At 39.5% G+C, this 15,688-nt stretch overlaps 1 protein-coding gene across 1 annotated transcript; it reads right to left on the reverse strand.

Moving 5' to 3' along the window:
• Nucleotides 1-425: 425 nt before the first annotated feature.
• On the reverse strand, nucleotides 426-15,688 carry LOC109481548 (protein dcd1A-like). The gene is made up of 15 exons (XM_019784136.1): nucleotides 15,531-15,688; nucleotides 12,117-12,249; nucleotides 11,157-11,254; nucleotides 10,019-10,089; nucleotides 8,945-8,994; nucleotides 8,674-8,732; nucleotides 8,289-8,323; nucleotides 7,445-7,557; nucleotides 6,379-6,486; nucleotides 5,459-5,553; nucleotides 4,307-4,417; nucleotides 3,113-3,227; nucleotides 2,472-2,588; nucleotides 1,759-1,858; nucleotides 426-1,200 (listed from the first exon to the last, which is right to left on the reverse strand). The coding sequence occupies exons 1-15, from the start codon at nucleotides 15,606-15,608 to the stop codon at nucleotides 1,146-1,148; spliced, it is 1,338 nt and encodes a 445-aa protein (XP_019639695.1). The 5' UTR covers nucleotides 15,609-15,688; the 3' UTR covers nucleotides 426-1,145.

Genomic DNA, 15,688 nt, shown 5'->3' on the forward strand with positions numbered 1-15,688 from the left:
TCAAGAAATGAGCAATCCACCGATTAAGGGATTAAATATAGGCCATCTACATCAGGGTATTACAACCATCCCTCAATAGAGACGGGGGGCGCCACAGACTTCCTGCAACTGATGATCCACTGCTCACGGAGTCACGTGTGTTATCTGCGTGACGTCACGGAAGCGGTGGATTGTTCATTCCTTGACAAAGACTGGAGTTGTACAGTTGAAAATTTGGGTGAGTCCAATTTCTTGTGTTGGAAATTACAGTTTAAACTTGCTTCATAAAAACAGGATATGATTGCTTTCAAAGTAAAACGAAATGCTTCAAGACATCGGTATTTCAATCATCATATGTGATTTTACAGATATTTATTTTACAAGCACAGCACATCAAAAATGTGAACAAAGAAATGTGATATTTATTGCACTTATTACATCACGTTTTCTGTTGAAACAGAAATGTGCATTCAATATAACTTGATGTCATATCATAGACTGTGAGATATTACTCGCACATCCGAATGAAACTCGTAGAATTTGTGCAGACTGATTACATACTTCACTATTAGGCGACGCCAAAATTGGAATAATCCCCCTACTGGGGGAACTCAGAATTTGACTTTGTTTTTGACACCATAGAAGTTTCCAGGCATAAATTCCCGGTCTTAATAGTGTGTTTTGATTCGAGAAATGTATAGAGTATGATTGGGGAGCTATCTGAATATTTTGATTGCATATCAGCTACGCAATAATTTTCCTTCGTAACTTGCTTAAGTTCCAAGTAGAAATATATGTGCTGGAGTAAAGGAGCCTGCAGTGTTGGTGACATTGAGGGAAGTACAGTCTGTTGTCATCAATTAAAACATGCTTCTGTCATTGTGTGTTTGTTTATTTGAATCAAACTTTACCATTAAACAAAATAGATGAAGATCGTCTATTTCTATTTCACTCCATATCATAGGTACCAGTATACGAAATATATTGTATTTTTAACAAGTAGTTCACGTACAGGTGCAGGCTAGGCCTATAGTTTTACTTTTAAATTACTGCATGATTCATTCTGGTTGCACTAGCCCAGCAATGTTCATATGGCTGTTCGTTGCAGTTGTTCGTCTGTTTGACGGTTTGACTGCCTGTATGAAACCAAGACCGCCTCATTCCCTCTAGGACGGCCTCTGTTCCGCAAACAGCGACCTCATGTCCAGTCGGACGAATGGCCTGCAGGGAGACACATCAAGTTTTGCATGTTGTAGAGAATATTTATATCACTGCACAAAATCTATTAAGCACACATTAAAGCATGCGTAAATATTCCGTTTCTTCCCTCGTGCACCTTAACGCATGATCATTAAGCATGATCTTTAAGCAAACCTTAAGTTAAGGAGTGCTCAAAGATAGGATTCCGTACAGTGCTAATGGCCTTTGACACCAACAATTTCGAAAAGATAAGGCATAACTTAACGGTATCTTATGTAAGACAAAGACAAGAATGCAGTTAAACATCGTCAACTTTTGTGAAAGGCGTCTCCCTTGTATGTTCATTGTGGTGTTGCGTGTTCGTCACTTTACAGTAATGACAAAGCTCTATATATCCATTGGCCTGAGGAGTGTCCATTAGCCATCGAAGATTTGCCGCCATACAATCGCAACGTCAAAAGGCTATTAACATCCAGTTGACTAACAAACACTCGTATTGCAAATGGATAATGTTTGCCACCGTATGATCTGCTTTGGGATCATCACACGGTTCCTTATAAAGCTTGTCTGTTTTTTTACCTGTCATACGCATTGTCCGGTCCTGACTCCCCAGTACCTCGTGCATTGGCCACGAACATCAGCTGATTGGTCAGATCGTACACGGCGATGTGCAGGCTGCCTAAAGGGGACAGGAACATCATTATCAACTTATTGTTTGTGTTTGTGTGTGTGTGTGTGTGTGTGTGTGTGTGTGTGTGTGTTTCTGTTTGTATGTGTGCGTGAAGTGACTACCGTGCTCGAACTGTGATGATTTTGTTGGTTCTTGCAATCCTTTAAACTCCAAGCAGGTGTTCTGGTAGCCAGACAATTACCATTTGCCACCCACCCAAGACGAATGGTAACACTAAACAGACCACGCTAGTATGGATGAAAATCTAGAGTGTCTTTTTTACGATGTTTACTTGTCTGCTGCAGAACCCAACACAAGATGGTGTCAGCGGTGGGATCCTGATGAGTACTAGCCTGTTTTGCACATACATGTACAGACCACGCTATCAGAATAAACATCTGCAGTCGGCTCTCAAATATGGTGTCTCTTTTGCACTATGTTTGCTCGTCAAAACAAACACAAGATGGTGTCAGCGGTGGGATCCTGAAGAGTATAGGCACGTACAGACCACACTAGTGAGACTAAACATCTGCAGTCGGCTGTCAGTGTCTCTTTTGCAATGTTTAACAACCTAACGCAAACACAAGATGGTGTCAGCGGTGGGATCATGAGGAGTACTGACCTGTTTGCACATACGGCATGACGGCTCTAATTGCAGCCTGTGCCGTCAGGTTGCCATGTAAGGTGTTGAGCTGCTTAGCCAAGACCTCACTGTATCCTGGGCACAGCCAGTCCATACCTGCAGCCATTGAAATACAGTCAATGAAATCGTTAACATCTTAGACGTTTGAACCTCTTTTTCTCATCCACAGTTTACAAAACCTCCGTACATGTGTGTGATAGTTTTATATGGAAATCTCTGCGTGGCAGTTTATATGTGTCGGTAAAAGGTCTTATTTGCGTAAAACAAAAGAAACTTTAGTCAATATTTTTTGTCTTCTCTAGGATAACACAAGTCACATTTCCGTGAGGAGGAGATCATTTTACTAAAGAAGACCAGAGATTTGGTTTAGAATTCTGTGAGACTCTCTTGGGTTGACGAACATGTTGAGCTCTTTTCGTGGTGCAAGAATCTGCCCCTATAACCAAACACTGCACAAAATCCATTCTTTAATCACACCTTAAAGCCTTAAAGCATGCATAAAGGTACACAGGAAGCGAAGAAACGGATTCTTTAGGCATGCTGAAAGGTGTGCTTGAAGACTGCAGTTCTAGCTATTAAGCATTCTGCCGAGCTCGCATCGACATGGACTGTTGCCTTACCAAAGTAAACCACATCCTTGATCAGCGGGTGCCAGTCTGCTGCTGGCTTCAGGTTCTGGTCGTCGAAGAAGTTAGCAACAGAGGCTGAGTATTGCACACCACGGAACTCGTTCAGCTGGAAAAATATCCGAACATTCTTGAAAATAATTTCATCACATTCGTAGAACAAAGGATGTGGGGTTTTATAGTAAAACATTGAACTTTCCAACACACAGGTTACAGAGAGATCAAATTTTCAGCGACCACTGTCACCTTCATTAGGATGACCAATCACTTCACAACGTGATCTCGCGAGAGTTACGATTTATAAACTCGTGTGAATAAGGTCACGTGTTTGTAAACCATAACTCTCGCGAGATCACGTTGTGAAGTGATAGGTCATTGATTATCCTGATGAAGGCGACAGTGGTCGCTGAAAATTTGATCTCTCTGTAACCTGTGTGTTGGAATAAAGTTCAATGTTTTACTATGATTACTACCAACACAGATGAACTTTCATGATAATATGGGATTTTGTTTTACACAACTAGTAATGTCTCTCACCTGCTTGACGTTCATCGTTACCTCCGTTGGCCACGTATTTTTTTTTTTTTACTTACTTCAGAATTCACCTCAAAACAAGGCTCGTGAGAGACACTTACATGTTTTGGGTTACAGTGATGACTGCGTGGTCAGATATTTGTTCACCCTTGATTTAAACCGTTGGAGGTTGTAATTAGCGGTGAAACATTCACGGGGAAGCTTGTTCCACAGTGAAGTGGTTCTGGGGAAGAAACTGTCAGCATGAAATTTTCTCTTGACTGATGGACTATTGAGGAAGAAAGGGTGATTTTCTGCTGTTGAGGTGGCTAAGCGTATAGCGGTGAGAAGCAGTACTTCAGATCAAGCTCACATTTCGAGCATTTATTGTTGGTGCTACAAAGCCCACACAAGGCACACAAACTGTGGTGCCAAAACTACCAGAATTTAGAAAAAAAGCATGGCTGGTAGCTTAGTTTCCAAATGTTAAAAGACAGTCTTAATTAATATGTCATATTTTTGGCACATCCGCTTCCTGAATGACACTTTGCAATGGAGTAGGGTTGATTTAACTGTTAGTAAAGAAATTACCAGAGAGTTTATTTTCTATATCGTCCTAATGTTGCATAATGTAGCTTTAAACACGATGGTCTGAAATGTCGGTGAGAGGCCCACCTTGCCGTCGCCAACCCCGAAGATGAGGTCACAGGTCCGTGCGGAGTTCGCGATGCGGTTGATGCTGTCATCTATGGTTTCATCAAACTGGAGGATGTCTCTCAACAAGTACTAGGAAGGATGGCGAAAAAAACAGGAAATCCTTCATTCCAGTATTTGAAACATGTACATGTACTCCATGGCTGGTGAAACATAAGCCAATAGTTATTATGCAAATAACGACCGACTTTGGACAATCAGTTAGAGGTTACCATTGCTATTCATATATCATGTTAATGAGGAGTTCATTTGCTCAATAAATGATGAAATGTTGAATTGAAACATTACTAAAGAATAGACCTTTCACACCTAAAATATATGTAATTTGAGTTGAGTTGAGTTGAGTTGAGAAATCTGAAAATTAGAATAGATAATGCTAATTACAATTTAATTTACATAATTGATGGGACAAATAAAAAACATATAACAAAGCTCTCAATATTTCATGGAGATGAGATCTTTTGTTTCAGATTGTACTAAAATAGCCTGGTTACCAAACCTATTCTAGCTCCCGAGTCCTACAAATATTTTCGGAGAGAATGTAGGACTCGGGAGCTATAATAGGTTTGGTAACCAGGCTAGTGCTAAAACACATGGGAGCGGTAGGGATTCCAAGCGGGAATTCACCCATGCCGCCAATGATGACTTACCTAAACCACTCACCAAACTAGAGAAGTAATATTTGCAAAGCAAATGCATAATGTTTACCTTCGGACATGGTCTGCTCTGTTAATTCTTACTCAAGCACATTCACATACATGTACTACTAGTATATGGTGACAGGACCAGAGCAGACCATGAAATTGCAACATTATGTAACCCAACACCAGTCACCATGGTGACAGACAACAAATCGTGTCATTGGTCAGGTCATAGGTCACTGTTTGGAGAAGGACGAAACGGAGCAAAAACAATATGTTTTCCTTCAGTAAACATAATAAACGTGAAGCACGCTGGGGCAACTCACTGTCTTACAAATACTCGAGCTACCAAATTTGCCTCCTTGGTATCATATTAGCATATCGGTGGCACTAAACGATGCACTTTTAGTGAGTTGCGTTGGAGATGAATGAAGTGTTAGTCTCTATAATTGTATGTACTAGTTGAAATCACCGTGAATGGCACCCCAAACCTGGACTCCGCCCCAAACGAGTCGTCAGGGTAGGACACACCGATCTCAGAAATCGCCATCTGCTTCTCTGACATGCCTTGAAATTCGGAACGAGACAGGCAATAATAAACTTATTATTTCACTACTTACAAGATCCATACAAATGTCGTCAGATGCCATTTAATAAGCAATTTTATCAAACGAGAAATCCAAATCCTATCTGTATCTAATTGATCTGTACAGCCGGTGTAACCGTCCCTCGGCGTAACACACCAGCTTCTGTATCCTTATTCTGTATACCCAGCATTCACCACAATGAACTTGGAAAGAAAATTTTAAAAATACATATTGACTTGTGACAACCCCTACATGCTATACATAGGGATTTATATTAAAAACTGTATGGATATTAGAAACTCCTTAAACGATTGTATAAGTTGATACCTATCTCATACTAGTCTCAGCCTAATCTCATACCTATCTCAGCCTTATGAAAATGTAGTTGACATGTACTTACTTACATTAGTAGATGCCATACTTTGTACACTGTACAATTGTTGCGCAATAAAGTTATGTATAGCCGGGATGACCACCCCTTTGGCGTAACACACCAGCGTCGCAGGAACGCGGCACGGCAACTAGCTACTAAGTTTATTACCCCACACGACTTGTTACGCCTAACATTTTCACATCTAACTATAAACATTGTTTAACGCTATCTAGTCAGGATTTCCCCACCGTACTTGCTGGCAGTGAGCTCCACTGTACAATAGTTCAAGCGAAAAAAAAGAGTCAGAGTTTTTGAACACCTCAATCCTTGTTTGATAACACTGGTGCTTGAAGGCATGACTATTTCTTGTTTCTGTGCTGGTACTAGGTGCTTAGTAGTACGACCACCAGTTTATTGATGAAGGATATTTACCGGTGATGGAGCCGATCCAACCCGACCAGCCGACGTTAGCGAAGGCGTGCCCGTTCCCTTCCCCCTCGGGGTGGTATACCGTGATCTGAGGGAAGTCCTGCAGTGGTCCTGGAATAATAAAGACTTTTGTGTTATTGTTTGTTGTATTTGTTGTAATTTATCATTATTAACGGGAGGGTCCTACATGTAAGTTCAGCAACTGTTCTACATGTTGACGGGTGTCTTTTGCTACTGTACGTCTGACCCTAATCCCATCAAAAATAAGGTCAGATCTTGAAACAGCAATATCCCGTGATTAAAGGTGTACAGACGTTAATTTCCTTTTTACCGTTCCGCTCTGTAGCTTGACAGCTCACGATTTGAGGAGACCTTTTTAGGTAAGGTGTATTTTTCACAATTCGTCCAAAATAAAATAAAACAAAATAAAATGAAATAAAAAAAATTAAATAAAATTAAATAAAGTAAAATAAAATAAAATAAAATAAAATAAAATAAAATAAAATAAAATAAAATAAAATAAAATAAAATAAAATAAAATAAAATAAAATAAAATAAAATAAAATAAAATAAAATAAAATAAAATAAAATAAAATAAAATAAAATAAAATAAAACAAAACAAAATAATGGCTGGTGTTCGGGATTACAATGTAGGTTGGGCGTTTTTAGCACTCAAATTAAACTCAAATTCGGCTTGATTCGTATCGGAAGGTAGGTATGCCCTGGTATGGCCTGTTCGGGGGAAGGTCCTCAATGTGTGACAGGGACTTAAATATTATAGATAACCTTTATTGTACATTATAGTACTAAGTACAGGTGAACAGATGAAAAGGTTTATACATATTTGTAGTACAAACAGGACTACTGATACTGAACTACACTAGCTCTAAAACTACTCTAGGCTTTTTCTCGTTTCTTTGTGACGTTATGAATATAATTTGAAATGAGTTTGTATAATAAAGGATGACAGAAGCGCACGAGGAAGATTAATTTTTCAATAGTCAAGGGTTAGGGGTATGGACACTATTGTAATTTATTTAAAAAGATTATTTCTATCATTACACACACCGTCTGTGATCCAGTCCAGTGCTCGGAGCTGCAGAAGCTGTGTGGCAGGTAACATGGTCCCGTACGGGAACAGCGCCTTTCCCCAGGCACCGAACATGGAACAGGAACCTTTCCTGTCGGGAACAGGAGGAAATAAGTAACGTGAGACTCCGAAACATCCATAATGTTCACAATAACATCTGACGATTTCTGACATCAAATTAACAGCAATGGCAACAGTAACGACATTGGTCATAGTTTGAGTAGCCGCACCCCCCCCCCCCTAGTAATACCCATTTGGGGGTGGTCGGGGGGTATTTAAGAAGACGAAGAAGTTGAATCCTCCTTCCCAAAAGCAGTGTACATATAGCCAATTAGTCTACGCAAGTCTTAACTCATACAGTGGACAACAGCTTAATGAGAATTAAACTGTTCTCCGACTTCAGATGAACTTTCATGCTACTGAACAACAGCTGTAAATCGTAAGTGCCAGTTAAATGTTAAAAACGCCGTCAGCGCGAAATGTATAAACCATTAGATTACATAGCGCTGTTAGTAACAACAGAGTTAAACATCAGATAAAAAGAAATACCGCGATAACGTTACGGCATTTAGTTTATTGTTGATAGATGTCATGATATAAGTAACTGTTCCCCCTATTTTGAAAAAGTCGTATGACCCCGACGGATTAGCGCATACACTTTTGCGACAGTTCTTGCCGACAGGCTATCACACCGAAAACTGCACGGGGGTGTCCAAATTACTTTATTTTTTTAAAATACCTGAAAATATAGCCGGGAATATTCAACAACACGAAAAAAGGCGTCTCGGCTATAAAACAGGTATACAAAAGAAGACATCTTACGTGAGTTCTCCTATCATGTGAATCCGCAGTACTTTCTGAGAAAGAGTAAGAACAATGTTCATGTTTATATTTTCTTCCTCCAAAACACGCAGAAAATTTACTTTCTAAATAATTGGAGGCTTGTGAATAATGAGATCTGATAATTACTACATTCTACATTTATCAATTTCTAAAATGATTCTTAAAAATTTAACAAAAAACAGCACCCACCCTTCCACGTAATTTTTGCATTCAAACAAATTGACCACTGCCAACATCGCAAAAAGTACAGAATGTTGAGAATAATCATGAATAAGGGGAATAGTAACTGGTCAATATGGAGAAATAATGATCAGTATTCAAACTGAGCCTTCTCATTGGTCAACGCCATCTGGCTATACGGTACCTTATAATCCACCCCGGCAGCTGCCGCCATGCCCTGGATTTCCTCTAGAAAGTATCCACCTGGAGAACAGTTAGCCGTCAATGGGTTGTGTTTTAGTTAGCATGTGACACTACTCTCCAAGCTTGTGGGGGAATGATCGTTACCTTTTTATATATGGCCGTTTTTTTGTCGCTACCCCCACCCGTCGGTGGCCTTACCGAGGAGGTAGGTATATATAACAACGTTCTTCATTCATTATCATAAAATGACATCGGTACGGCCTGGAAAATACCTGAGAACTTTTCAGTAGCCAAGACTTCCATGTCTAAAGCAACCTCGAGTCTGGAACGTAAAGAAAAGAAAACAGAATTACACTAGAAAGGCCAATATTTGCTTTGGAGCAAATACAGCGATGGGTTCACCACATTTTACGACATGGCAGGGAAAGAATGAGAAACACAAGGGAAAACAATGATTTACATTGATATAACTATAATATGAAGTAACATACGACTAAAACAACAGTTGGATAGCTATTCCCTACTTTATTGGTTAGGATTTTTAATTGCATAATGCAAACTGTTGATTTTCAAAATAAAAATAACGTTCATGCCCCGCATTCCAATGCTGGAGCAGGAAAGCTTGAAATACCTACCAAAACACTTGAATACAGACATACTGTCAGTATGGAAATGCTCTGTGCAGGTGTTAATCAAGTTAAATCCCAACAGCCAATCAGCAAGAAATGCTCTGTGCAGGTGGAAATGCTCTGTGCAGGTGTTAATTAAGTTAAATCCCAACAGCCAATCAGCAAGAAGAATAGAGGAAAGCTGCATGCCTATTGGTTGATGCCCTGCATTCCATTGTGATGACTCATACCCAAACGTGGTAAACATGGCACACTAACACAGTAATACATTTGCTATAACACAGCCAAAAAAACTCAAATAAAACCATTCTAAAAGCCTGTATCACAAAAATTTAAAAAACGCCTAGGGGTATTTGCCCACTGTACCTCCATACCAAATTTCAGGACCTTAGGCCCTAAAATGAAGAAGCTGAATCCATTTAAAAAATGGCAGGAGAAGAAGAAGAAGGAGGAGAAGAAGAAGAAACACCAGAAAAAGCAATATGGTTTCACCACACCACTTCGTGGTGTGGTGAACCCATAATTAGAACTAACTGCACGACAGTTTCGCCTACCAATACAACCTCCTTGGCCTACCATGTAGGAAGTTCTGAGTACATGTAGTTCACAGGGAATTAATACCAAAAAACTGTAAACAACCTATGTAAATTCTATCCCAGCCACAATATAATGGATTAATGAATGAATAGAGGACCTCTATTGTACATTTTTACCTACCCAAGGTTGGCGACGTCATCCAAAAACCACTGCTGGAAAAACCCAGGTAGGGTGCCGTTGATAGCATCAGTCTGAAATGTTTAGGGATACATGTGGATGTGGCACATTGGATAGTGGTTGCATATTTTGTTAAAGGCAATTCCAATGAAATTTCAGGATGGACGGCAATACGAAAAAAATATTATGGAGGAGAACATCTGTCCGATATTGATATTTACTGAAATTTCTTGGCACATTTTTATGTGAAATGGCCCCGAAAAGTAGGCTACATAACGACGAGCTCCTTTATTTTTGTGGTATCGCCCATAAAGACCTTTTCCATCAGCGTATATCAGCATGCTATGGGATAAGGTTGATCTAACTTACTACGTAAAGAAAATTCACTTTGAAAACCCATCTTTACTTCCCTGAAAACGCTTTTCCCTCAAAATACATGTACGGCACGTAGTAATTACATACACAAAGAAAGTAGCAAGATGACAATGTTCAGTTAACTAACATTGCAACTTTTAGTTACATTATATCTACAAATAGATGAACCGTTACCAGAATGGTACACTGGTATACCGTTCCTAGTATAAAGTGGGCCTTTCCCAGTACATTCCCAAGGAGATAAGTAATGGACTATTGTGTGGACTTAGCGACCATCACCTGGTCTGAGCACAAAGGCAGTACTCGGGGCATCAACCAAAGTTTTATTTATTTATTTTTATTTAATTTTTTCTATGTATTGGTATTTTTTATCACAACAGCATAACTCGCAGCCGTCACGTACAAGGCTGAATTCCGATGCTTGTTTACAACATAAATCATCAATTGTAGGGTCATTAATACAGATTATAATTACGTCTTAATCGACAGATTAAACACTTTGGTTTAATGAGTTGAAATATTTACAATAATACCTTGTATCACTCAAGGTTATTACCATAGAAGTATAGTCATCATAAATATATAAACCATCATAAATCCATTGGTTACATGATTGCTTGACAGAGCTGTCTTTTTGCTTCTGGTGAATTATACTGGATAACTAGTATCAACGTTAAGTTGACGGATGTACAGACAATGGTGTACAGAAAATGCGGAAACAAGAGCAAACGAGCGAAAACGAGCTAAAACAAGCTATGAAACTCACCACTTGTTTCTCCAGGTACTCCCACATTCTGTCCATCATCCCCTGGGCTCGTTCCTTCACCAGCTGTCCGTGAGCCTGGCCCATCTCTGCAGGGGTGCCTGGGGAGGGGAGGGGGGCGTTGCAAGTCTTCAAACAGATTCACAACATTGTCTTGTTACAAGTGCCAGATTAGCACTTTACGGAATCCTATGTGCAATCACAACTTTAATGGTCTGCTCTGCTCCTGTCACCATGTACTAGTAGTACATGTACGTGAATGTGTTTGAAAGAAACTGAATCTTTTCGCGCATGCTTTAAGGTGTGCTTAAAAATATGTGTTATGTGCAGTGAAGCTTGAAATGGTTTTAGTAGTTGTTTACGTGGTGAAGTCTGTCTTTGTGGGCCACCGTAAGAGCATATTAATTTGATTTGATTATACGGATGACATCCTCTGGGAACCCCAAACTGATGCGAGCGTGCGAATGAAAAAAAAGGTTGAAAATTGGCAAAAACGTTTCCTATTGTGAAATCTGACAGATTGAATGAAACAGACAACGTCGTCATGATCATGAAGGTTGAACAAATGAGTATGGTATGGCGAATAATACTGTGGGAGGGCAACTAGCAAAGGTGCTTTGCACCTGTTTTGCCCTCCCTTTCACTTTGTGAAAAATTTAAATAAACAAATAAACAAATAAACTAGACTAAGTATACTCTTCCTTTTCATTTCTTCAGATTTTCTTCTTTGCTTTTGGAATTGATTTTGGCACTAATTACTGCATAAGTATCATTTTCGACTCTTATTTTTAATTCACCACAAATATTTCATCATTTTGTAGCTGCTTTGTATGATTTACAGTATGGTCCAATTTTTTTTTTTGTGAGGGGGGGGGGACGGGCGACAATTCATGCCCACGCGGTCTTGTCATCCATATAATTAAATCGACATGTCCTAACCTAGGCTCTATTTCTGCATCTTACCCCACAGATGTACGACCTGTATGGTGTCGTCGCCCTCCCCCACCGTGTACAGCTTGCCGTTCTGCACACTGCGCACAAACCTGGGAGAGTTCTGCTGGATGGGGTTGTTATTCCCTGATGTACGGGGCTCGGGCTGTTCAACAGACAGGGGAGAAACTTATGAGAAAAAGTTTTTAATCAATCAATCAATCAATCAAATGGTTTATTTGTGAAAACAAACAAGAACTTGTAGCCGTTGGCTAAATTGTGTCTTGCTGTACAATTTGATTTCTTAACATTCTTGCATAACAAATTAAAATTGATAAGTTATTCGATAAAATCCATATCATTACACATAAATTACCTCGAAAAAACAGTTTAAAGTTCAACATTAAAACAATCTATTACAGACTAATATGAAATACTAACATTTACAGTATTATACAAGGTAATAATAAGACTGGAGGAAAGACTAAACATCCTAGTTGACCACCATAACATGTATAGTTATGTTATGAATAGTTATGAAAAGTTGTATGGGCAAATTACAGGTCATCACTCGAATAAATGTTACATTTTCCGCGGCACTCACAAACAACTCGTGTGCTATCAATGTCACCTGTAGTAGCTAATAGGTATCACAAAGTGGGCCGTTGTGCTAAGGAAATACCTGTTTTGGTAGAAGTCATTATGAAACAAATTTGAATTGCAATATCCAACACAAGAAATTGTACTTACCCACACGTGACTCGGTGAGCAGTAGTGTATCATAGGTTGCAGAAAGTCTGTGGCGCCCCCCGTCTCTGTAGACTGACTGCAACGTATGATCCACTGCACACCGAGTCACGTGTGTTATCTGCGTGACGTCACGGAAGCGGTGGATTGCTCATTCCTTGACAATTACGGAAATCACTTCCGGACGTCACTAAAATGAACTGACTGAACGAGTTACATGTGAACTTACACATGTGAATGAACTGGAAAAACAGTTAAACATGACAAAGATTCTTAAGTGTCTTTTTTTCCATTGATCATACACACAAACAAATGCAGAACGTAGTCAAGTTGGGAGCTTATTTTGACACCACCACTGAATAACTGCATTTTAAAAAATAAATAAACATACACATCAAAATGTGTACAAAGGTAATCAAAAGCGCAAGTCCGGTTTCCTACGTAGTGATTGAATGATAGCAAAGGACACCAATACAAACATCAAAAGAAAAACGTCATTGTAATGTGGATTTCACTTCAAACGTCCGGAAGTAATCTCCGTGATTTATCCAGTGGTAGAGTTTGCCTTTTCCTTCTACATCTTTCCGTCCATATATTCTTCTGTCTACATTAAAATTCTGGAAGTACTAGACATTCCATGAGAATATATGCCCACGGTAGGAGTTGGTTCTATATTGTACCTATGGGCCTTCGTGGTACAGGTTTTCCACTCGCCCGGTACTGTTGCCTACTAATTAATGGACGGCAAGAAAAATGTTTGAACAAGTGTATTATGTTGAATGTAACCAGGGCTTTAGGTGTACCAGGATTATTATCGATTTTAGTACATGTAACAGTAAAATCGTTCTAAGATGTAATGTCATTTTAGCATTACGTTCCTGTTTGAGACTCCAATGAACGATAAATACCAATTTCTCACCAGATTAGATACTCGTAGCACTAGCTGGATCTCTAGACGAGTAAATAGACACAACGACACAGCAAGAACTGCAGGTTATAAGTGTGTGGCGCAACGGCAGCATCCGCGACTCGGAACCAAGAGGTCCCGGGGTCGAGTCCTGACATGCCACCGATCTTGTGCCCTCGGGAAAGGCACTTTACACGAATTTCCCCACTAGACTCAAGTGAAAATAAGTATTGTCTGTTCTGTATTCGTTTCTATGTGCGGGACACAATACCAGCAACATCTGCCTCTGTTCCGCGTATATTGCATTGTTGCAATTTCAATAGGGCCACACCAAGTAAATTTTATGGATGACGTCCTTTGGAGACCCTAAATCTAATGCGAGAGGGCGAAAAAAAAACAAGAAGGGCCCTAAAAAACAAGAGGCCTAGATCAGAAAAATACTAAGAGACGACAAATGTTAGGACACAAATTGAATGAGGTGACACAGTGTAACAAGCAAGAAGTCTTTTATTTATCATCAAAACAGCAATAAATCAGGTGGAATAGCAGTTGTCATCCTGTCCTGTTTTCGCGTTATGGGTTTCATGTCAATCTGACGATTTGCGGCACTGTTGTGACTCTTTGGTCATAGTTACAGGAAGCGGAATTTCTTGTTTTTTTTTCTAGGAACAGGTCAAAATCAATGCGCGCGCGGACGTCATCCATAAAATTTACTTGGTTTTGGCCTAGAATAAAAAAAAAAAGATTAATAAGAATAGATAATGTATCGCTACACTGATATTAGTTTTCTGGGGACCACTGTAGTCTCCAAGCAGATCTTTTGGTGGCTACAAGACAGTATCAAATTGGTCGGGCAGTATCTGATACATCACCCGACGTGGCTGGCGAAAAAAGAATATACCAGTACAAAATAGCCCCATAAAAACGCCCAAAACACGTCGAAAATAAGCCGAAGCCAAACCTCTGCTTGGAGAGTACCCGACCTGTTGAAGTATTGGACTTTGTACCTGTACACGTGTCAGTCACGAGTTACAATATAGAGGGTCGGGGTTTTTTCTACAAGGCCACTTTTTATTAAATTAAAATCAACCGAATTTGAAAATTTTCAGATAAACAAAGAACTTTGCCGTTTATAATACAGTGAATAAGTAGTGGCCCTCCTTGATTCTTTATTCAAAACAGTGGTCATCAGTACATAAAAATTATGGATCGCTGAATTGTGCTGACCTTACAAATACATAAAAATACAACGTAGTAACAAACAGAACATACAGATTCACAATTACAATATGTACCACACATAAAAACTAAGTCTGCATTTGACTGTTATCGACTCATTAAGTCCAATTGGATAATTTCTGAAGATCAAGGTCATTTTGGCTAAAATGTAGATGTTTTCGTTAACTTAAAGAGGAGTTAAAGGTTATAGCAAGTATCCACAAACACACGGCAAAAGTAATTTTTATGATCTACGAAAGACTTCTAACAACACCCGCAGTGAACTTTGTCCAATGGTTGTTGACCGGTTCCACCCAAATATCGTGGCCCGTTGTAGTTTGTCCTAAACAGGGGATATCAGGTGCCTAGAAAGGCCAAGATAGAAAGGCCACTAGGGGCCCAAAATATTATCGTAAATATATAAAACCAATCCTTGAAGGACCTTGATCGCTAACACACACACTAAGACACACGAACACAGACATACACTCTGAAAATATAACCTCCATTTTTCATGGTGGTTTATAACTAAAGTATGCAGGGCGTAACAAAACAGCTACTCAGATGCCCCTTACCTTGCCATGGCAATAGGCAGCTGTGCTAACCTCTACTAACAACAGGAGAAGCGTGGCTGAGAGAACTAGTCTGTCCATGGTGTCAGTAGTCAGGTATACATGCAGTACCGAATAAACGTCCTGTAATATCTGTTAGCTGTACACGGGTAGCCTATTAC

This window comes from Branchiostoma belcheri, unplaced genomic scaffold, assembly GCF_001625305.1.
Source record: "Branchiostoma belcheri isolate BF01 breed outbred unplaced genomic scaffold, Haploidv18h27 scaffold56, whole genome shotgun sequence".
NCBI lineage: Eukaryota > Metazoa > Chordata > Leptocardii > Amphioxiformes > Branchiostomatidae > Branchiostoma > Branchiostoma belcheri.

Excerpts from the sequence above, each read along its gene's own strand:
- LOC109481548 (XM_019784136.1), bottom strand. The coding sequence starts at position 15,608 with ATGGACAGACTAGTTCTCTCAGCCACGCTTCTCCTGTTGTTAGTAGAG. Across the intron at positions 8,733-8,944 it reads GGCTACTGAAAAGTTCTCAG|GTGGATACTTTCTAGAGGAA; the intron begins GTATTTTCCAGG and ends ACTGTTCTCCAG. Across the intron at positions 4,418-5,458 it reads GGTTTGGGGTGCCATTCACG|TACTTGTTGAGAGACATCCT; the intron begins GTGATTTCAACT and ends CATCCTTCCTAG.